The sequence below is a fragment of the Paroedura picta genome, chromosome 8 (assembly GCF_049243985.1).
Source record: "Paroedura picta isolate Pp20150507F chromosome 8, Ppicta_v3.0, whole genome shotgun sequence".
Taxonomy (NCBI): Eukaryota; Metazoa; Chordata; class Lepidosauria; order Squamata; family Gekkonidae; genus Paroedura; species Paroedura picta.
This window is the reverse complement of record NC_135376.1, coordinates 21,482,625-21,506,837: the sequence shown is the minus strand read 5'-3', so window position 1 is coordinate 21,506,837 and position 24,213 is coordinate 21,482,625. Positions and strand designations below refer to the sequence as shown.

The following is a 24,213-nucleotide window of genomic DNA, read 5'->3' as shown; positions in this document are numbered from 1 at the left end:
AAATTATCCAAGTGATATGAAGAAATGGAAAAAAAAATAGTTGCAGGCACTTCATTGAAGCTTTTCTTTAATGCGCTATTACATCAAGGGCATGATGTAATATTTGTTGTAAAGAATGTCAATGCGGTACCATAGTCTGGACATGTGGCATTACCTTCCGCTGTGTTCCTATTCAGATTTGTACTATAAAGAAGCATGGCAAACAAAGATAGAACAAAACAGCTCTGTTAAAACACCATCTGCAAACAAGAGGTAGGCTTCAATTACACATCTGATAGATGGACTCCATGCATTATGGCCTGGGATCTTTTAAAAAAGCTCCTGGTTTTCTAATCCCACCCAATGGAAAGCTTGGAAAGTCTACAGGCCGGTGAGCTGAGTTGTACCCAAAGACGAATGGAGCTTGTAGAATGGGAATGCCCCACCACTTCTCCCACCAAGTAGCAAACTGAGGACACTGAAATTCTGGGAGCTGGGGCAAAATGGGATGAAGGAGTCAGCAAAAATCTGTAAGGAGTGGGGGCAAAGTCTTCTTTAGCCAGCACAAAGCAGCAGTTGGGTGCATCTATCTCGGTATCTGTCTGTCGACATCGCTAGGCTTTTAAGATAATTACTTGGGATTAAATAGTTTGATCATTGGCATGTAAAAAGGCACCCCCTTGTGCTCATGGCAGAATTTAAAGAATACCAGATCTACCGAAAGACACTCAAGACTGTTAAACCACTGAGGTACAGCTTGGGTGAAATAAAACTTTTGTAAACATCACAACTTTGTAAGGTGAATATTTCATATGGATTTTGTGGACAATTACAGGTTAACTGCAGGCAGATCCAAGTTATTCTATTTAGCCATGAGTCTCCCAGGCTACTAGGATGCTGATATATATGTTAGTGTGGTAGCCAACAGAAGTCTTCTGTGGCACCATAGCATGCATCTCACGGCTGAAGGTTCCAGGAGCATCCCAAAAGCAAATCGTATTCCATCAAGTAGGATGGGAGGGGTCACAGAGGGTTTAAAGAACAAACTCTGTTCTTTCTTGGGAGAGGTCTGAGGGGATACTTTGAGTTGGGAGCGGGGAGAGATGAGAACGTTGGAGGAAATGTGGAAGGAAGACTCAATGAGAAGAAGCCAGGAATGGCTGGGGAAGAGACACCTCTAAAAAGAAATGGGGTAACTTGAAGATTATTCTGCCCACCTCTTAATTCACCATCATAGGGTGGTAAATTTGAAACCTAGGGAGAGAGGATGTGTTTACTGCTCATTTTTTTCTTTTTCTGTTCAATAGTAGAACATTTTTACTCATCCTACATTTTTTTTGTTTGTCATCACTGACTGAAAACACAAGTTATTATTTTTTTTTAATTTTATGAGAATGTCTGCACCCACATAAAAACCTAAGCGGACCCACACTATGTGGGTCACAAAGAGATAGCGGGGAAATACCTGCCTGGATCTGGATTGCTCTCAACATGACAGATTTTCAAGGCTTCCCCCTAATTCCATGTAATTTGAAATAGCTGCCCATTACATAATTTGGGGGGGGGGGTATTGTCTTTAAGAGACTTTTAAAAGATGGGTGGGGTGCAATAAAGCTGGAAAAGCAAGTTCTTCATTTATAATCTAGTCTGTCTTGGGACTTGGGCCAGTTGAATAAATTGCACAACCCTTGAGGGGCAACAGAATGCTTGCAAGGCCTATTCCCCCACATCGTCTAGGAGTTTATGCACAAAGTGAATGCAGCATATACTGCAGCAGGGGTAGTCAACCTGTGGTCCTCCAGATGTTCATGGACTAAAATTCCCATGAGCCCTTGCAGCAAATGCTGGCAGGGGCTCATGGGAATTGTAGTCCATGAACATCTGGAGGACCACAGGTTGACCACCCCTGTACTACAGGACAGCTTCTTAGCAAGCCCGAAACCCTTGCCAATATCAAAACCTTGTTGAGCTCTGAAACATTGACTCAGATGGCTTAGCAGTCCCCACAACTACACAGCTGTGATGACTGGATAAATAAAAACTTTCAGCATATTCTGGTGATGCTTTTTTTTTTAAACCACCACAATTGTTAGCTATGTATATATAGGCCCTACATGCATAACAATCATCTATGACAATTGCTTCCTCCAAAACGTCCTGCCAATTCACAAGCCCACTTGCAACATCCTGTGCTTCTCTGCAGTCAACTGAGTTTCTGATTTCAGGGGAAATTTTCAGGTGGAAATGAATGCTCGGTAAGCGAAAAAGGGACACGTATAGGGAACACGCAGGGTAACGCTTACTCACCATATTAAATTCTTTGGCAACAAACAAATGGCTCAGTTACCAATCTTTTCAGAAACAACCAGATGCTAATCAGGCAACCTTTAAAATCAAGTAAGTGTCATTACTTGACCTGTGCCATTTGGACCAAGTCCATATGACAAGCTCATGACAAAGCATTCTTCATGGCTGCCACTTAATTAAAGGGCTTCCCTTGGAGACCAGCCCAAATCCCAAACTCAGATGTTCAGGAAATGGTGGGAAGAATTCTCATCCCACACACCCGAGCACGATGGAAGTGACATGCTGGAGTGCTAGAGCTCAATGTATGGTTTCCATGGAGAAGATCTAAGGATAAATCTCTTGAGGGAGGTGGAATTCCTCTGCTAGGGGTCTTTCTGGAGAGCCTCCACCAATCAGAGTTGACAATATTGAGTTAGAGGGACCAATGAGTTCCTTTGACCTTTAGAAATCACATGAGCAGGACCGAGTATGTGTTCTCCCTCATTCAGTCGCTGCTCTCCAGCCAAGGTGTCACCCATTCTGGATGCAGTTGCACTCCCTTTTAAGGAACAAGTCCATAGTTTGGGGCTGCCCTGGAATCCAGACCTACTATAGTATAAGCAGGTGACAGCTGTCATCAGGAGCAATTTTTACCAGCTTCATCTGGTTCGCCAACTGTAGTCTTTCCTTAATGAAAAGATCTGGCCCTGTGGTGCATGCCCTGGTTGTATCTAGATTAAATCATTGCAATGAGTTCTACGTGGGGCTGGCCCTTGAAAACTGTTCAGAAACCTCTAATGGTATAGTATGCTGAAGCCAGGATGCTGGCTGGAGTGGGTCATAGGGACTATATCAGTCTTGGCCCATTTGCAGTGGCTTCCAATTTGTTTCCAGACACAATTCAAGGTGCTGGTCTTGACCTTAAAAGCCCTATATCGTTTGGGATCAATGTACCTGAAGGACTGTCTGATTCCTTATGAACCCATCCAACCATTACAATCATTGCTGGAGGAGCTGCTTTGGGCCCTCCCACTTTCTGTGATGGGGGATAGCAATGTCAAGGAGGGACATCTCAGTCAGAGCACCAAAGCTCCGGAACTCTCTCCCCGGGTAGATTCATCTGTTCCTTTCCATTGCCATCTTCCACCATCTTCCACTGCCATCTTCCATTGCCATCTTTTTTTTGGGGGGGGGGGGCTGGCATTCTATCAATGATCTCCCCCTTCCTCACCAGTGTTTTATGTTCTGCATTTTAACTGCTTTGTATGTTCTTTTTCCACTGTTTATAAACTTAAAAAAATTGTTTTAATTATTTGTTTTAGAGGGGGTTGATTTTAATGGCTCTATAAGGTTATTTTATCATGTATGTTTTCACTTGTGAGCTATGCTGGCATCACTGTTGCCCCTGCCATGCTGATGTGATGCCAAGACTGTAGAGAGGTAAGGAAATGCTCAACATTACATTATTTTGTAGTTCACATGAGTTTTGGAGTGTTGCTTGTCATACAGCCCAATACCATGCACGTTTGCTTAGAAGCATGTCCTCCCAAGTTCAACTGGACTGACTCCCAAGTGAGTGTGCATAGGATTGTTACAGGGGTGGAGAACTAAACTTATGAAAACTTCTCAAAATGTTGTGAAAGTCTCCTCAGAGGCTACTTACCAGAGGTATTTTCAGCTTTAGAAGTATCTGCGACAGTTTCTTGATCTTCTGACTGCAAACCCATTAGGAGGTATTTGTCAACTGGCATGGATATGGGACGTGCTTGCAGACTCCGGCTGGTGCGTCTCAGGACCTCATCCTTGTGCTTCAAATCTCTTGCCTCAGCTACACTCTCTTTAACATCAGTGGCTTCCTGAAAGCCCATTTTGGTCTTCTTCCTGCCCTTTGCCGGGGCACTGGCTGTACGTCGGAGAATTCGTTCCCCAATCGATCTTTTCCGAACATAGTGACCGCCATTTTCCACTGAATTCTGTTTGGGGTTCTTGTTAAAAAGCCCTCGGAGTCCTATCAGCTGCTTGCTCTAGGAAATGAAAAAGGAGGGGAAAAGATACTGCAGGTTTTTGGAAATACATCCTATTTTTAGAAATTTATTTCTAAACTGATGCTTATGTATGTTATTTGAGCCAACGAATGAAAAGAAATCCCAAGCAAATTAGGAAAAAATATATATATTAATGCACGACAAACCCACATCTAAATCTGTTTATGAAAAGACAGGCACAGCTCACCATGAGTTCATGCATGCATGTGAAAGTGTTTCTCTTCAGCCTGCCATGATGGCAAAGGACCTTTTATTAGAGGCTTCGTAATCACACATGACAAGCTTGCAAGAAATGCCCCGAGGTGAAAGGTTGCCTTGCCCAGAGGCATGGAGTTTTATGACATGGGCCACTTCAAAGCAGCAGCTCCAATTGTCAAAATCCTGATGTGAAATGAAGTGACACGCAGCTACAGATCATGCGGTTGGGAATGGTTCCATCAAAGATATCTGCAAATGCAGGAGTGCATGCTAAATAAAGGCTACCTTTGTGGCTCCTAGAAAATGCATTATAGTGTAACTGGGGTTGAGGATTAAAGGACTCCACTGAAAGGCAAAAAAAAAGCAAACATGTTGGGCTAATTTTTTGCAGATCAGTCAACAGAAAACAATATGATTTTTCAAGCTTTTCTTGTAGATAGGTCTTTGAATCACAGGGCCGGTTCGAATGCTTTTGTGGCTTCCTTCACCAAGAACTCCCAGGGACAAAGTAATATTTGAATTGGTGCATCCTCACATACTGCGTCTACTTTCATTATAAGCTTGAATATGATAGCTTTTGGAAAACCCAACAAGTAATGCTACGTTCTCAAGGATTGCTGCTGGTAAGTGAAGATAGCAACTGGGTTAGGCATTACTAATTCTGTGAGACAAGCATCTGAGCGATACCCTCAGCATTAAATGACCAAACTGGCCCAACAATGTTTAAAGGGGCTAATAGAGATTCACCAGTAAATGTGTTGTTTGGTGGCATTCACAGGAATGACCAGTCCCTTGCAAAACAGCCAAGGAAGAAAATTTCACATAGCCTGCTAAATGATCCATTTTCTTTACAGTTAGGAAAGGATTTTCGTCTCCTTGGCCTGGATTTAACTTCCTACAATTGAAATGCCCTTTTCTAGCTCCAAGACAACCAAGATCCAAAGTGGGTCATGATGATGCCTTTTATAGAAAAGGCAGGAAGTCACCTGCCCTATCTTCCATGAACAAACCATTCCTTTTTTTTTGTCATTTGTATATTTTACTTGACACTCTCTTCTAACTAGAGACAGAAAGGCATCTGCTGCTTCCCCATATCCATTGATCAGATTCTTGTTTTAATCAGGACCTGAGTCAGACATCAAAACTCTATGTCATGCAGCAACCATCCGGGAATCAAGAAGAAGCCAAGGAAAAAACAGTTAGTCAAAGCAATAAGATGCAGCAACAATACCAGCCCCAGCCCCTAGACAGGGAATAAACACTGGGGGAGCACTTGTAAACCATAGTATTCAGATCTCCCAAGCAGCCAAACCCTGTTTCATAACATTCAAAACAAGGCTGCCATGATCTGTACTGCATTATTTTAGGGGCAACACAGAGACTTTGCCATCTCAGCTTTGTTTGATTGGGGCAGGGAGAACTCATGATTCAAAGCTATTTAAAACCATCCAGCAGCATTACTAAATCTTCCTGCTGAAAACAGACTACGAAGCCTTGGCCCTTAAATTAGCTTCCTTGCAGATGAGCAAGCACAACACAATAAATGCGGGCTGACTTTCCAAAACACAGAACAGGATAATAATTGCTTGAACTGAGGTATTTACAGGGCAGTGTTAAGCAGAGCTGCACTGTAGACATGTCTGGGGCCTTTCAGTTCATTCACAGGGCGATCCTCCACATGGCTATATCCTTCTAAACCCAATGGATTAATCCATTGTTTGAGATTGCATTGGGAGTCTTCTTTTGTGTGATTCGGGCATCTTGATAGATATGCCAGACAAGCCGAGGAGACTGGAGCCTACTTTTAGCTATATCACTTAATCCACGTTTCCAAGGGGCTTTCTTGCTAACTTGACCACCAATGTTTCCTGAATAACAAAACCTGTCAAGAAAAAAGTTAGAGCCACCAGACACCGGTGTGTGGTTTAAAAACTGTTCCTAGGACTGGAACAAAAAATAAATGATTTATGGAATGAATATGAAGTTCTTGTTCATCTGCAAACCATGAATACTTGCATTCTCTCCAAACGAATTCCTTGAATGTACAATAATAGGAAGCAAATTAAGATGCTCGATACTGCAGTCCTTTAAAAAAACAGAAGGGCATTTTTCATTCTGCTCTAAGACTTTTCTTAGCCAGTAAACAAAGCTTTAATGTCTGAGCTATGCAGCAGCTTAGGTTTAGCAATACTTGCTTTAATTAGCTTGCAGGATAACCTAAAGTCTGCCAGGTGGATTTCCAAGACTTTAGACAGACAGTACTAAGCAGTTTTGTTTTTTCAAAGTGTAGATTAGTTATCCTTAAGTGGTCAGTATATGTAAAAAAAAAATCTAACAATCCTATTTTGCAAAATGGTATTTATTGAACTGCCCTAGGTGGCATCCAGTTTAAATTTTCCCAGTGGCAGAATGGAATTTTCCTGCCTCCCCCCTCCCACTACAGCCCACTGATTTCCATGAAATGCTGTTCCTGGGGGTTGGGGGGGTGGGTCCAGTGGCAAGTGGGTATCAGTAAAAGTTGCCGATTTAGTCTGGATCCAACCCAATGTCCAGTAAAGCTCTTCCCTCTAGCAAGATGATTTCTGAGCAGCATACAGGAGTTCCCAGCAATGTATAGCAAAGCAATGTCTGATGAAGTAGGCTGCAAAATTAGGGTCACCAGTGAAACCAATGGCAGGGAATGAGTACGGTGGGAGAGCAGCGGCAGCACAGCCATGGGTGAGGGTGGTTAAAATTCCAGTTTCACTTGCTGCTGCTTCCATTGTGGGGGATGTTTTTGCACCCCTGTTTGGAAGGATCCTAAGGTGTGGACGCACCTTCAGCTAATTTCATCACCAATGTGCACTACCGTAGTGGCAACCATTCAGCTATTAGTGCCATGGTCTACCTATGTGGCGGGCACCAAACATACATACATACATCATTATATATATGGTATAAAGTATATAAGACTGCTAATAGAACCAATCTTGAGTCCAGGAGCACCTTGAAGAGTTTGATTCAAGGTATAAGCTTTCGTGTGCATGCACACCTCTTCAGATACAATGAAATGGACTTCACCAGTCTGTACTTATAGGTAAAGGGTAAGCAGTAAATTAGCATACAATATAAGGAAGATGCATAACACATTCAAGGACGAACACAGGAATAACAAGCTTAGTTTATATGTTTGGGTTTGAATCAGGGGCAAACATAGCGAAGGAAATAAATAGGTCGAAATTGGAGGTTGATGGGCAGATGCATCCTTAGCTGTGGAAAGCTGAGAGTAATTAACTAAGACCCTGCCCTCATGCTAATACTCTACATCAGGGGTAGTCAACCTGTGGTCCTCCAGATGTCCATGGACTACAATTCCCATGAGCCCCTGCCAGCATTTGCTGGCAGGGGCTCATGGGAATTGTAGTCCATGGACATCTGGAGGACCACAGGTTGACTACCCCTGCTCTACATAGCTCCAATTACAGGATATTAAACTAAAGAAGCAAACAGCAGGTACTAGCAGGTTTCAATGACAAGGTGCCCAGTGTAAGTAGGAGGAGGGAAGAGCCACAAAAAGAAAGCCCTTGAAAATTTTGCTAACTTATTTTTTCAAATGTCTTTTTCAACAGCAAACCGGATGACCCCTGTTCCTGTGACAAATGCAGCACAACACATTGCTCTCGACCTCCATCGGGACTCCCCACATGTGTAGGAAGATACTGCTTGGTAAAGATAAGGAAAACTCCTTTTAAAAATGACCCAAGGAGTTCTAACAATACTCCCAAAGAGATGAAGTCCTGCAAGCAGCTAGAGGGTAATGCACAGAAGGAATGGGCCTGCTCAAGATCCTCACAGCACAGAGAATCCTGGACAGAGAGATGTGAGATTTTTCAAATTATTTTCCTATCCTGTGATTCCTTGAAGCTTTTGCATAGATATTCCTTATTTGCTGCCTTTTCGCGGCTGTGCTACCATCTTCTAATCAAAATCTATAGGTTAAATAATGGATATCATACAGGTAAGTAAATGCCATCATCTTAGGCAAATGCTTTATGAATGATTTACAAAAGTAGAAATTAAAAAAAACATTGTTTCAAGAAAATGATTTCTTTGCCATAGTAAAACCTGAAGCAAGTGTTTGAACTTTCTGCAATTTAAACCACATCTCCACCTTTGGCTACTGAAAAGCAGGGTATAAAAGCCAACTCTTCTGTGTTCAAATGGCTGAAAATTCAAATAAAGAGAGGCCAAAACTCCATTTAAACAAATAAACTCAGCTAAGATTGATGCAGAAGTGTTTTCTGCATACAGACAAGCAATGACTAATCAGGGGTAGTCAGCCTGTGGTCCTCCAGATGTTCATGGACTCCAATTCCCATGAGCCCCTGCCAGCAAACGCTGGCAGGGGCTCATGGGAATTGGAGTCCATGAACATCTGGAGGACCACAGGTTGACTACCCCTGTACTAGATGACCCTGTTCTCACCAGGGAGAATCAGCACCTGTCTATTTCTAGAGGAGGAGTTGGATTTTATGCCTTGCTTTTCTCTACTCTCAGGAGTCTCAAGGTGGCTTACAGCCTCCTTCCCTTCCTCTCTGCACAACAGATACCCTGTGAGGTCGGAGAGGCTGAGAGAGTTCTGAGGAAAACCATGATTGGCTGCACATGAAAGAGAGGGGGAACCAAATTGGAGGCCTTTGCTCTTAACCACCACATTACACTGGGGGGTGTACCAAGCAAAAGCCAGTTTATTTTGAAGTTGGACCCCCAAAACTGAGAGGGAACAGGAGAATGGCCCATGAAATTTCCGGGCGGCTTAATGTCAAACACAGAGCTGCGTATCACTTTGCAGGGTCATATGCATTTCAAGTCATTTCTTTGGTCATAATGCTGATGACGGTGCTGAAGTCCAGCTTTTGTTCAGAAATTATGCAAAAGTAAACTCAAGACATTTGAGCTTTGAAGCCATGAGAGACAAGGAACAGCTGTCTAGCACAACAAGGACTGGGTCCACACATACAGGAGGATAAGAGGAGAACGGGGAGGGGCAGAATGCAGAGATGGTAGAAGAGCTGGAACCACTTCAGACTATTGGCCCAGGAGACCACTTGCAGAGGGCTCCCCCACCAGCAAAAATACTCCCTGAAAGAAAAAAATGCTAGCACAGAGGGGACAACAGTTCTAGGTCTACTTGCTGGTCTCCTGTTTATGGAGAGTGTTCAACAATGAAAAAAAAAGTGACCCTAAGAGCCTGAAGGAGTACAATTCAATCAGCCAGCTCAGCATTCTGCTGCACGTGTAGATCCTTAAAGTCAGTGCTCCAAGGACAGAGGTCGCTGGGCAAGGGAACAGAAGTTTACCTGTATGTCGTTGCATGTCGTCAGCTAAGTGGTTTCACAGGGTCTGCACGGGCAGTATTAGCATGCCAGGGACTTGTGTCGTCTGAGCGGGCACAGTGGTGGTTTGTTAACTTTGCATGCATAGCGGCCGGGGGCCTGCTTTAAAAAAAGAGGTTACCGTGTGCAGCGCTGCACAAGTAAATCCCTATGGCTTGCTCTGCCTTGCATTTAAAGTCAGGCCTGACTGTGATGGAGAATAGGTTTTGGGTCCCGAGGCACTGTTAAGATCAACAAAGTTGAATGCTGTGTGTGTACAGGGAGGGCAGTGAGCAAATGGAGCAACCAGGATATGTGTTAGTTGAAAAATGTACATTTCCTTGGCTGCTCAAACGAAGGAAGTAAACTGGAGAACACCTACTTTATACTCAAAATGTGATTTATAAGAAGAAGAGGAAGAGTTGGTTCTTATATGCTGCTTTTCCCTACCCGAAGGAGGCTCAAAGCGGCTTACAGTCGCCTTCCCATTCCTCTCCCCACAACAGACACCCTGTGGGGTGGGTGAGGCTTCTTAAAAGCTTTGCCCTTTTTTAAAAATGCCACATTCTTTTTTGTTGCTTTTTCTTCTACTGTCTTTATAATGTGGGATGGTTTGGGGAAGCTGTCCTATTGTGTTATTTTCAGGGATAGCTAGTAGTATATTTCGTCAGCCACTCTGGGAAGAGCTTTCTTTAGAACCATAGCTATTATTCAAACACATGCCACTGAAGCGATCTTTCAAGGAAGTATTCTCTAACAACACACATCCACACACAGGGCAACCCCTTCCCCTCCTCTTACCTTGCCATAAATTTCATTGATTGTTATGTGGACAAATATAGAAGCTTCAGTCAGTCCCTCTAAGTAAACATGGCGGTAGCCTAGTGGATGTGGGTAGAAAAATAGGAAATGGCATTTGTCAGAGAACCAAGATGTCATCCATAGCTACAGGAAGACTAACCAGAAGAGTCACTGGATTCAGCTTGGCAAAAGAAGCCACCAAACCCAAAGGTAATACATCTCTTACAAATTGCAAAGCCTTCTGCAACTATTTTATGGAAGGCATCGCACAAACTGTGCAAACTGTGCAAGACGGCAATTCCATAAGGCTTCATTATAACAGAATGCTTCAGAAAGATGCTCTAATAATGAGGCAGGCACACACATGGACATAAATGATACCAACCGGGCAATAGGCTGCTGAAAGCCACAGTTCTTTGTCCAACGAAGTCTCGTCCAATTGGATCATGATCCCAAACCAGAAACCGAACTAATGCCATTTCAGGCATGTGTACTGTGAAAGTGAGAGTTTCTTCCCAAACAGGATTAAACCCTGAGGAGTAAAGGATTTACATATGAGATTCTTTTTAAAAAAAATATTTTTGAGGGTGGGGACAGGGGCTGTAGCCATCTGAGCAAATTCTCATCAACCATTTATTAAAACTTGCTGCAGCTCCATAAAATTCTGCAGCACTGGATAGCCATCACTTAAAATTCAAACCAGTAATTTAAAATATTACCACATTCCTTACCTATGGGATCTGGGAAATAGTTGCCATGCAAAATGACCACCATTTAATCAACCTTTTAATAAAAGGTTGTCCAGAAATCTAAATATGTAAAATTGCTGTAGCTTGGGGAAAGTAGTAGAACAGGAAAACTTCAAATGGAATCGGCACGAGTCAAATCCCTACGGACTGGCCACTTGGAGGCACTTGAAGCACCATGTAAATGCCCTACACCAGGGGTAGTCAACCTGTGGTCCTCCAGATGTTCATGGACTACAATTCCCACAAGCCCCTGCCATGAGCCCCTGCGTTTGATGGCAGGGGCTCATGGGAATTGTAGTCCACAAACATCTGGAGGACCACCGGTTGACTACCCCTGCCCTACACACTCCAAAAAGCTTCTGTTCCATTTATTTATACGAATTGACAAGTAATAAAGAAAGGCAGACAAAATGAGTTCAGTCACTAGGAAGTAGGCTCCTTTACCTTCCTATTGAAGCATCTTTTGACCACAGTACAGGATATTAATATTGGGGGGATGACAATCACCAGAAGACTATCACCTGCCTTCTGGGTGACCATGCTCAACCAAGCTTTGCAGCTGTTTCTTATCTGAGGTGGACTAAAAAAGAAAATCAATAGCCAGTTGACAAATGACTTTACATTTCCCTGTCAGCTTCTTCCGAGTGTCCTGATACCTAGCCCAAAAAAATCCTTAGAGTGCCTTTTACTTCTCAACTTCACTCAACACTAATTGAGAGGCATGGGCCTTTTTTTACAACCCTTTGTTATTAAGCGAATTCTCTTCACCTTATCTAGGGATCTTAAGCCAGCTCTTCTGCTTCATTGTAAAGGCTGATTTTTATCCGCTAAAAAGAACATCAAGCTTTGTATACATTACGGATGCTTCTTTTAGCCCTAGGCCCATGCCTGTGAAATTCTTTGTGGGATCTTTGCCAGCCAAAGGATGCATGCTGTTATTTAATAGTAATGAATTATGATAGCGTCTGATGCAGCTCAATGGAAGATGGCAAAATACCCAACCAACCACACTGGGGGTTTATATGCGGCTGTATACAGGCATGGAGCTTCCCTTCCATTTCAGTGGAGGAGCAGTTCAGCTGAAAGGAGCAGGGAAACAGCACTACAGGCGTTCATGCATCCATAAGGAACAAGGGTTAATTATTATTTTAGCCTGGCACCAATTAACTCGACAGTCAAGTAACAAGAAGCAACCCTATCCCACCAAGCCTATGTATTCAGCAGTTCAGTTCTCCTGTGATTATAATCAAACATGGTGCTTCCTGAACTAGTCCCACTGGTCACAGAATCACAGAGTTGGAAGGGATCTCCAGGGTCATCTAATCCACCCCACACAATGCAGTAAATTCACAAATATCTGCCCATCCACAGTGACTCCAATTCCATACTGGGATGATGCCCCCCCCCCAAAAAAAAACCCAGAATCCCTGCCCAGTCCGGCCTGGAAGAAATTCACCTCCCGACCCCAAAGTAATGATCGGCATTTCCCTGGGCATGCAGGAAAAGGCCACCAGAGCCAAGCACTGAAACAGGACTAACTCTTACCTTCCAAAAAGCATCTAATGCAGCAAAACTGGCAGGGGCTCATGGGAATTGTAGTCCATGGACATCTGGAGGACCACAGGTTGACTACCCTGGTCTAATGAACTCTGACTGTACCCTAGGAAGCATTCACTGACAGACTGTGTGGCAGAAGCAGAGTCTTGGACGAAGAGTTGTTCCACCAGGCCTATGGTTCAGGCCAGGAAACAACACTGTGCTAGCGTCCCTGCCTGAGAACCCACCTAGCCTGCAGCTACTAACCCCTTAACCCATTAAACCCTCAGCAGATTCAAAACTGCAAAAATTTAATAGAATTTTAAAACTTAAATTAACCTATATCGACTAACTTGTTATTTATGTATTATATTGTATTGTTGTTTTTATCTGATGTTTCCCACCCTGAGTCGACAAGAGAAGAGCGGATATAAACAAACAAGCAAACAAATAATGCATTTTATTTTTATCTGGCAGGCCCCAGTTTGAATACCTATTTTTTCCACGGTGGCCCTGCATCAGTCACATTCCTAGACCAACCTGCCTTACAGGGCTGTTGTGAGGATAAAATGGAGGAGAGGAGTACAATGTAAACTGTTTGGGACATCACTGTGGGAAACCGTTGTCTATATAGACTCAAGAGCCCCTTAGCGTCGTTGCAACTATTCTTATAATCAGCATATAATTTTTTTAGCCATTGATATCATAAAAATACCAGGCTGCACAATACACCAACATGTGAGCCCCCTGGTGGAGGACTGTGTGGAGGTAGGAGGGGTCTTACAGACATCTGATATTTATGATAACTGGGAGACCTTTAGCTTTGTTTTAAGGACTGGGGATTTTATGGGGGTTAGATTGCTATTGTAACCCACCTTCAGTCGTTGGGGGAAGGTGGACTATAAATTAAATTAATACTACAACCACTACTACTGCTACTACTACTAATAATAGGATCTAGCTGACAGCATCCCCAGGATTCTTGTGGCATACTACTCATAGCTCTTTTGTAATATGAAAAGTTGACCCAGAACAGGCAAGAGAGCCTAGCATAATACAATAAGTACTGTTAACCAATACCACAGGTTTTTGGTTAACCAAATATGCAGGTTCTCATAATTTTTACCTGGTAGCAGGAGGGCAGCACATGAACAACCTTGATAGGACCAATTTCTGGGCATGCCAGTTAACCCTTGTTGGTTAATAAACCTTTTACTGTATTATTTGATAAGGTGCAAGAAGCAAAAAAATAAAAAGGAAAGGAAAGGTCAGGTTTTAGGAATAACCTTTGTCACAAGGGCACCCTTGGAGGAAGAAGAAGAGTTGGTTTGGAGTCTCAAAGCAGCTTACAATCACCTTCCTTTCCTCTCCCCACAACAGACACCCTGTGAGGCAGGTGAGGCTGAGAGAACTCTGACAAGACTCTTCCATGAGAACAGCTCTAACAGGGCTATGATGAGCCCAAGGTCACCCAGCTAGATGTATGTGGAGGAATGGGGAATCAAACCTGGCTCATTAGATTAGAAGCTGACACTCTTTACTACACCAAGCTGGCTCTCCAAGGTATTGGTAGACTAATCCCTAAACCGCCCTGAGCCTTCGAGGAGGGCGGTATATAAATATAATAAATAAAAATAAATAAATACACAACAAAAGCACAAAGAGATTGCAGGTCTCTTCTCTTACCATTGTCATCTACCACTCTGGTCTGGTCTTTGCAGCAGTCAACTGGTAACCCAATAATTTCCACTTCAACAAATGGATCAATTATCTGTTCAAGCCATTAAAAAAAGGAGAAAATCCAGTTATCGCAAATATCTGATTTTTAAATTAGATTACGAGTAGGACATTAATAATCTAAGCTTGTGGTCTGAACTTCAAAAGGTCAACTAGGGCTCTCATCATCTGTACACCTAACTAATCAAGTCTCTCTCATAGCAAGAGACTATAACTAATTAAGAAAATTCTGGGAATAAACCAGGAAGGCATCCAAGCATTCAGATGTAGGTAAGGGTCTATCATTCTCTTTAGCTTTTCAGTTTTATTATGGCCTCCTGGAATATTTCTGTTGTCCTGCTGTTTCAAGTATTTCATTTAAAGGCGACATAATTATGACTTGGGATGGCTACCACTTCTGATTATGGGTGGAATCCCACTGCCCTGCTGTGAATTGAAGAAGGAGAGAAGGGATAATTTCTCCTCCTTTCTGCAAATCCCCAACCAATCTGCTTTATTTGACGAGCTCCCTTCCCCTACTAGTGCCTTTTCGAGAGTCAAAGAAGACTACTGGGAAAACAAGGAAATACCTGCTTCCAATTAATGGATGAGCAGAAGGATATAATATTATTCATGCCAGCCTCACTGAATGTCCTTGTTAGGCATAAATAAGACACTTAACAACATAATGAAAATATCATAACCTACAGATGCTTCACAACTCTAGCATCTCCAGTTGGATGATCTTGCATAAGACTTGGAAAGTAAGGATAAGGATGTCTGAGATGCTATGGAGATGACACCACTCGGTATAATGTTCATTTCTTCAGCAAATTTATATTCTGTCTTTCCAATCACCTACTCAATGCAGCTAGCAAGAATAAAAGATGGCTATAAATGGAGATTAGACAGGTTCAGGGCAGAGAGGTCCATCAATAACTACCAGCCATGATGTGTAAAGGGAACCTCCATTTACAGAGACAGCAAACCTGTGCTTCAGTCTCTCTGCCCTACTTGTTTGCCTCTCCAAGCAACTGGTTGGCCTCTGTGTGAAACAATATGCTGGACCAGATGTGTCACTAGTCTGCTTAAGCAGGCTCTACTTAAATTCTTAAAGAAACAAAACAATACAAAAATGCAGATTTTAAAACAGAGACAATATAAAAGCTGACTACAGTTCATCAGAACTTATTTCCCTGCAGTGGAAGAACTTTTATGTTAAAAGCCAGCAGTCAATAAAAAGCTGGTCAAGACAAGTCAAGTTTATTTGAATAGTCACAGAGAAGAATGAATAAAACAGATCTGAATAAGTATAAATTGGTATGTTTGGATTGTTGCAAGAGATTATAGGATTTAGTTCAGGGCAATACAGAGTGATGCAAAACTCTATTGGGTGTTGATCCAGGTGCTTCTTTAAAAGGTGCCCCCCCCCCCAACCCATTTCTTCCACAGGCAATTTGTTTTGCTTGTCTGACAGCCTGTTCTGAATATCAAGACATTTTTTAAAATAAATCTCTACCACAGCCTACCTTATATAACTCTTTTTGTACATTTTCCAGAGCAAAAAAAGCTTAAATAAGTCCACAATTGCCACACTTCGCTGGAGCAGCAAATTTTATTAAGAAATCTTTTCATCCCCCAGGTTTCTCCGAAAATGTCAAGAGAGTGAAAAGAAAATGCAGTAATGAGGGAGCAGGTCAAGTGTTCTGTGCCTCTCAAAAAAGGAAATGTTTTCAAGACAATGTGCGTTTTCTAGTTCCAACCATAGAAAGGAAAGGTTCTCTTGCTCACAGGCCAAACCATTTGCCGTTATATTTTTAAGTTTTCTCTTTAGGAATATATCCCTAAAGTACTGATACATAATAGGCAGTATATTTTGCCAATTTAGGCATGTTGCAAATTAACAAGATATGTAAAATAGTGTATAAAAAACAATTAGGAGAAGGAAACATTCAAACGAAAACAGGTAACCATCATTTCCTTAAAGCAATTTGAGATTAGGTTAGGTGCATATTTATATCTATACCCGGAGGCAATGGGGAGGGGTGTGGTTGGAGGATGGTGAGGATGGATAGGGGATGGGGTTCGAATATTCTTTCTGCCAGAGTATGCTATTTTAATGTTTTAAGGCTTTAATTGATGTGGGGTTTATTCTTTTTCTAACCCACTGCAAGATGTTTCTTGAGATCCGGAAAGGAGGGAGGCAGGGGAGAGAGAGAGAGAGAGAGAGAGAGAGAGAGAGAGAGAGAGAGAGAGAGCTCTCCAAAATGAAGCATTCACTCATACAGATCAAGATCATTTCCATGCATTACTATTATTGTTTACCTCTCCTCTGTCCCCTAACATGGAATCAGGGGGTTTCGGTAGCTGCTGCCCGCTGATAATTTTAAGTATAAGTTGCTTCTTAGGGAGAGCAGGAAGTGGATCTGCTGAGTATGGGTTAAATGTACCTAAAGGGGTATAAATATGTGAGAAAAACGTCTTATGCACAAATATATAAAGCAGCGCACATTCATCCAGCAACAATGGAGGCAGAGATAAATTTAACCGCAATAATCTCCATCCTTCACACTTTTTCTTTATGAATTTCAGGCCATCAGAGCATATCTATCTATTTGGGCCTCTAGCTACTGGTCTAGAAGACAGCAAAACCTTATCTAACACGATGATTGTAAATGTTGCTTAGTTAACTGGCTTTTCTGAATGATTCAGTAACTATCCAAGAATTGCCATTACTATATTAACAAACATACTGAATTGTGGCTTTATCATACCACAGTGTCAGGTCCTTCCAATGACATGCATCTCTGATTGGCCCTCATTGAGGGAGCATTCCCTCAATGGGTTGAGACTTCTCCCCCACTGAGGGCCAATCAGATGATCTTCCCTGGCTCTGGCCTCCTCCTCCTCCTCCCAGCACTTCCTGAGAGCACAAGGCGCAGGCAGGAAGTAAGCAGTGGGGCTCTGGAAGGCTGGGAAAGGCCAGGTGGGCACGCTCCACACTAGGCCTGCCTCTCTCAATGGCTTCCTAACCACTGGAGGAGCCAATGGAAGGCAGAGTGGACGTTCTATACCCTGGCCCCGCCACTCTTGCTGGCCTCCTGGCCAGCAGTGGAGGCTGGGAAAGGTCAAGCAGGCATGTTCTGGGGCCATCGCACTGCTCTAGTCAGCCTCTTGCTTGTCAGGAGAGTTCTGTGGGCCTTCAGGGTCATTGACCCATTTTAAAACAGGCTACTAGTAAAATAATTAAAATGTAGCAGTGTTACAGCATCTGCAACATTGCCCAGCCCTACCTTTGCACATCTGTTGAGGTTTCAGGATGTATCCACAGTTGCCATTCATCCTGAATTTGGCTTGATTCAACTGCAACAAACGCCCATCGGACTGGTAGTTTAACGCCACTGTGGAGTTAATTAAGATTTTTAAAAGAATTATTATTAAACCACACTGACATTCAACATGCTGTAAGTGGTCCTATAAGTATGGTGTGCAATATCTATACCCATCTTTTGATAATGATCTTTGGTGCTAAACAAACAGAACTAAAGCCAACAAAGTGTGCAAGAAATGGTAACAGAATCTCCATTGGGGCTGTTTTGGCCCAGTCTCAAAAAACATTGTTGGTAAGTTCCCCTATGCATATGTTATAAGGTTAAATGTTCAAGAGGGTATCACACAAGGCATAATGTTTCTAGATCTCTAATAAGACAGCATAGACATATTATTAATACAAGGTGGCCTAAAACTGGAAGAACTTTTCTAGCAGCTGAAGGTTACAGGCTAATAGCCATGTGTTAGAAGAAGAAAAGTTGGTCCTCTTTTCACAACAGACACCCTATGAGGTAGGTGAGGCTGAGACAGCCCTGAGAATATTGCTCAGTCAGAATACCTCTATCAGTGCTGCGGCGAGCCCAAGGTCACCCAGCTGGCTGCATGTGGAGATGGAGAAGGGAATCAAACCAGGCTTGCCAGATTAGAAGTCCATACTTCTAACAACTGCACCCAGTTGGTGTAGCCAATAGCTTGGGTTAGGAAGAAAGAACATGGGGAATAAATAGTAAGCCATCTGCTACTCTTGTACACTAACACTACACTGACAAACTCCCCTTGGGGCTTCAGGCTAGGAAGGCACAGGAGACAGCATTCTGCTCTTTGATCTCCCAAAGCTGGACTTACAGATTTCTGATCATTTTGCTTGCTGGTTCCAAGGAGGAAGAAGAGTTGGTTTTTACACCCCCTCTTCACTTCCTCAAAGTGGCTAACAATCGCCTTCCCTTCCTCTCCCCTGTAAGGGGGGGGGGGGGCAAGAGAGCTCTGAGAACTGTGACTGGCACAAGGTCACCCAGCTGGCTGCATATGGTGGAGGAAGAATCGGGAACAAAATCCAGCTTGCCAGATTAGAGACCGCCACTCTTAACCACTACATCAAACTTTGGCCACTAGGCCAGAGGCACAGCTGCACTGAAGCAATGGTGGCCAGAATTAGATAATCATACTCCTGATCATAATCCCACTTTCTGTAGCTCTGTGAAGAGCCAGTATCAAAATGCCAAAGTAACACTGGCAGAAGGCCCTGAAGACGCCATAACAATCAGGGGGCACTCACCCAGCTGGCAGCCAGCATTCCAATAAGGTAAAGGGTTGAAATTGCTGGAGTCAATTCGATATGCAGATGGATAGATTCTGGTGAGCTGTTTCTGGTTATAAAGCATAAACTGCTCGACTTTCTGCTGCACAACCTGATGAGCTCTTGTTTCGCTGAAGGATAACACGTTCCCAAAAGACCCTGCACATTTATAAGGAAAGGGTTATAGCTATGAAATGCTAGGGAAGGATTATAACCACATAAATGAACTCAGATTTCATTCCCATGTGAGGCTTAAAGAAGGCTGCAGTTATAAAAGTATAACATTAACTGTAGAATCCTTGGAAACATATGGTATAACAAAACCTAAATAAATCAAAACAAATAAGTACCTTGTTCCAGGGGAAAGGGGTCTGGGAATCTAAAAGCACTCTGCTGTCTTTTTGCTGAGGAATAATTCTGGTGCAAAACAGACTTTCAAAAAGATGAAAATTTTCCTGACAAATTGTACCTTTCATTCTTTAATGCATTTTTACAGTGCAGTTTTCGAAGATCCTAACCCGTCTGGGATAACATGATGTAACAACGAGACACAGGTTTGTCTATGGTATCAGTGAGGACAACCAAAGGCAACTGTTTTTATGGAATTGATAGCAGGGGGAACGTGCTGACTTTTTGTTCTACTGTGGTATGTTGCTGAGGCACGAGGCAATGAAACAGGAAGATCAACACAGATGCCAACGTCACCAGCTGATATGTCCCACCATCAGAACCTCTTCCAATGCCCATTTAATCACTGAAAATGGTAGCACTCTGGGTATGCAAAAATCCCTGCTTTCTTTTCAGATAAGCTACATAAGGCTCATTATCATATTCATAAATATTCATAAGACAATTTTCCAGCCCTATCCATAGCTGTATATCAAACAGATCACAAGTATAATGTAATACTTCCTCCTAGAATCATAATATGGAATAAAATTCAGCAAACTGGTCGTTTTTTCAGCTAGCTGGGATTTCGGGCTGTGTCAAATGGAGTATTGTGTCAAGATCGCGGGAGGTGATGGTACTGCTTTACTCTGCTCTGGTTCGGCCTCACTTGGAGTACTGGGTTCAGTTTGGGGCACCACAGTTGAAGAGGGATGTAGACAAACTGGAGCATGTCCAGAGGAGGGCAACAAAGATGGGGAGGGGTTTGGAGACCAAGACATATGAAGAAAGGTTGGGGGAGTTTGGTCTGTTTAGCCTGGAGAGGAGACAACTGACAGGGAATCTGATAACCATCCTCAAGTATTTAAAAGGCTGCCATATAGAGGATGGAACAGAGTTGTTCTCTCTTGCCCCAGAGGGATGGACCAGAACCAATGAAATTGATTCAAAAGAAATTCCGTCTAAACATCCGGGAGAAGTTCCTGACAGAGCAGTTTCTCAGTAGAACAGGCTTCCTCTGGAGGTGGTGGGTTCTCCATTTTGGAAATTTTTAAACAGAGGCTGGACAGCCATCTGATGGAGAGGCTGATTCTGTGAAGGCTTAAGGGGGTGGCAGGTTACAGTGGATGAGCGATAGGGTTGTGGGTGTCCTGCATAGTGCAGGGGGTTGGACTAGATGACCCAGGTGATCCCTTCCAACTCTGTTATTCTGTGATTCAGAAAAAAGTGATGTTCCTTTAAATTCCCTGGATTGGAATTGAAAATGTAAGACTGTGGCTGATTCAGGAATGCAGCCAAACTTTCCAGATAGCTATTCTCAATCCACGAAAATATGCAAGAAAGGCTGTGTAGACGCCGTGGTTAAAATTAAGCATACAAGGTTAACTCAAATTCTGTACGAAGAAAAATGGATCTTTGGGTTGGATTCCACAGAGCATATTTGCTGACGGAAACATTTCTGTCAGTGGAAAGGCTCTGTGGGGTCCTAGCTACAGACTCCAGTTTAATACCAAGAAAGAAGCACATAATTATATGTATCTGCTTAAATTATGAACAAGCAGTAACCTCTTTTCTTCAGAAGAGCACTGAAATGCTGCATGTGGAGGAGCGTGGAATCAAACCCAACTTGTCAGGTTAGAAGCCGCTGTTCTTAACCACTACACCACTATACGCACTTTCCACTACCGACTAGTATGCCTCTTATGCATGATTCTTGCAGCTTGGACTATGGGTTTATGTAGGCAGGTATGGCTATTATTAATCTGTGCATTCTGTGTTTTCAGACTACATATGAACCAAGTGTAGCAGATAGTGTGAAATACCTCAAAATGGTCCTTGACCATCATTCTGCATCTGAAAATAGGACAGTTTGATTGAGGCAACTCACTCCATAACATGCTTGCTGAGATTCCACTATTATCTCTAGGACTATAGAATGAACTCATCATTATGATTTATTTTTAGTCTCCTGCCTTTACGAACAGACCACTGGGGATTGCTCCAATGCAAGCCAAACCTGAATGAATGAATGATGTTATCAAACAGCTTTTGTAGGAGGAATTCCCAGTGGCTATATTCATCACATAGGAACAAACAGATCTAATTCCACCAGTAAACTCATGTAAAGCCTTACCATCATCAACAATGTCTTGAGCCGCTACAGAATTTGTGTACACCACTAAATCAGAAAGATCGCGGCACAGCTTCATTGTTTTTCTCCGCCGACCCAACCTAATGGGAAATTTTTTAAAGGGATTATTTTCTTAGAAATAGACAAAATGGGAAGCTACTTTCTTCTATCACGTTATGCTTACTGTGAAAGAGCCCAGAAGAGTCTACTGAAAAGCATAAGGGTGTTTTCTTATATAACTACAGTTATTACTTGACTAGAGGACATGCTATAAAGAATATAGGAAAAGAAGGAGAGCACATTTCTAAGACACTGTATTCATTTTAACCCTGTATATATTTCACAGGCATACCCTATCTATATGTGTCCACTGGAAACAGAACCATCTGGACATAAATCAGGTATACTATTGAGTGAAAGTAAGGTACACAAGAAACTTCTGAAAGGGTCAGCCTGAAACATAATTTTATATCTGCTTATTGATTATATTCACTAACATAATGAGTTTAGACAGGGTTTGGGGTACTATTTACCTGGCTTGCATACACCCAGAACTCAATTTCAGCGGTGCTGCTATTTATTCTGAAAGTAATCATTACTTACAGTCCGGAAAAGAAAGTTCATTAACAGGTTTGCTGGGGTACGGTTGCTCCAGCAAAATTAATCTCAGCATTTGATGTTCCAAGAGACTTCAGGTCAAAACAAATGAGACATTAAGGCAGCCATCAATGGACCTTTCCCAGGATTTTTTAAAAATTAATTTCAGGGGTGTGCAGTTCTGATTTGGATCAGGTGTACAGGGGATTTGATCCTCCACATTTCTGGCTATCAAGTACTACTGCAAAAGCAGCTACATCACCAATACGATATAAATATCATGACATGTATTTAGTAGTGAAATGACTGGGGAGAGATGACAAAGACCAACCTGCACAGTTGTCCGGATTCCCTTGCAGAACAGTTTTGTTGAGAATCCTCATCATCAGACGTGCTATGAGATTTGGACCTTGGTTTTACTGCCTTCTGCTTGAGGAGCCAAAAACACATCAATATTGTGAACATCAGTACTCCCTGGATGAAGGAAGCTTTCCTTCATGGCCTCTAAATTCAACATGCTAAGAATTAAACCTGGACATTCTACATGCTAAACTGCATACTCTAGGCCAGGGATAGTCAAATTGTGGCCCTCCAGATGTCCATGGACTACAATTCCCATGAGCGAATGCTGGCAGGAGCTCATGGGAATTATAGTCCATGGACATCTGGAGGGCCAAGGTTTGACTACCCCTAGGATTATGACAGATATGCTAGATAAGCTCTCATGAAATTACAAGGGGCTGGACAGAGATATTACTGGGTGGCAGTGACCATCGCCGTTAGCAACCCTGTGCTCAACTTTACTTACAAAGGCCATAATCCAGCCCAAACTAATATATTGCAAACCTGTCAGTTTCAAGAGGACAGAATGCTTAGCCTTCCCACCGATTGGTGGCACCTAATAAGCATTAGTTTTAGCTGGATCATGCCCAGAGTTTTAATAATTGGTCAACATTTGAAAAGCCACTGTGAATACCCAGTGGCAGCAAAAGAGCAATCAGCACACAAAAATGTGATTTCTATAAAGCAGGGGTAGTCAAACTGCAGCCCTCCAGATGTCCATGGACTACAATACAAGCATTCGTCGGCAGGGGCTTCTGGGAATTGTGGTCCATGGACATCTGGAGGGCCGCAGTTTGACTACCCCTGCTATAAAGCAATTGTTATAATATTATTAAGATAGGACAGAACACACAATCAGACAATATATGCATTTAATTTTGTCCCTAGCACGTTAGGAGTTCTCTGTTCAGTTAGTAAAAAGAACCTACTTTACAGTTGGACGAAATATTTTTGACTCCGTTAGAGTTGGTTCTGCCTTGATCAAGAGGGAACGCCTGATGTTAATCTTTTATTGGAACAAGAGGAAACTTGTGCCATTTTTAAAATTGGTACTATAGAACCAAATGGGTTGAACAACCTGTTGGATTTCCCCTGCTTTTTGTAATTGCTGGCTCATCACTACCTTTCAGTACCTCGCAGCTGTTGCTGGTTACACATGGTATTTAACATTCCTCCCACCCTAATTCAAGTGTGTCTAGAACACTTTAAGCTAGGAGTAGCTGTTTATGGAATTGTTATAATAGTCTTGTTTATTTAATTTTACACTGGCTGGCTGTATGGTATACAAGTTAAAAACCATACACACCAGGTAGAGGTGTATACGCAGCTGAATCAAGGAACCATGCTACCACAATGATTAATCTTTCCATTGTTTTGTTTTTGCTTTAGATTCTCTGCTAAGAGATTGTTCTTCTAAACCGAAGTTTCCAATTGAAAACGTTTTGAGCATGTATTCATGACATTC

The 24,213-nt window shown here is 42.5% G+C and overlaps 1 protein-coding gene across 7 annotated transcripts in view; it reads right to left on the bottom strand.

Moving 5' to 3' along the window:
- PLCH1 (phospholipase C eta 1) overlaps positions 1 to 24,213 on the bottom strand; it is a 153,876-nt gene that overhangs the window by 4,095 nt on the left and 125,568 nt on the right. For 3 of the 7 annotated variants that reach the window (XM_077348626.1, XM_077348627.1, XM_077348628.1), the window contains 10 exons: positions 22,738 to 22,835; positions 21,813 to 21,910; positions 19,271 to 19,450; positions 17,958 to 18,065; positions 16,990 to 17,114; positions 14,635 to 14,719; positions 11,049 to 11,195; positions 10,664 to 10,743; positions 4,794 to 4,853; positions 3,929 to 4,289 (listed from right to left, as the gene is read on the bottom strand). In XM_077348626.1, coding sequence (XP_077204741.1) covers positions 3,929 to 4,289; positions 4,794 to 4,853; positions 10,664 to 10,743; positions 11,049 to 11,195; positions 14,635 to 14,719; positions 16,990 to 17,114; positions 17,958 to 18,065; positions 19,271 to 19,450; positions 21,813 to 21,910; positions 22,738 to 22,835 — 1,342 coding nt within the window. The remainder of the gene's footprint in view (positions 1 to 3,928; positions 4,290 to 4,793; positions 4,854 to 10,663; positions 10,744 to 11,048; positions 11,196 to 14,634; positions 14,720 to 16,989; positions 17,115 to 17,957; positions 18,066 to 19,270; positions 19,451 to 21,812; positions 21,911 to 22,737; positions 22,836 to 24,213) is intronic. The other 4 variants (XM_077348630.1, XM_077348629.1, XM_077348632.1 and 1 more) reach the window with 2 other exon arrangements.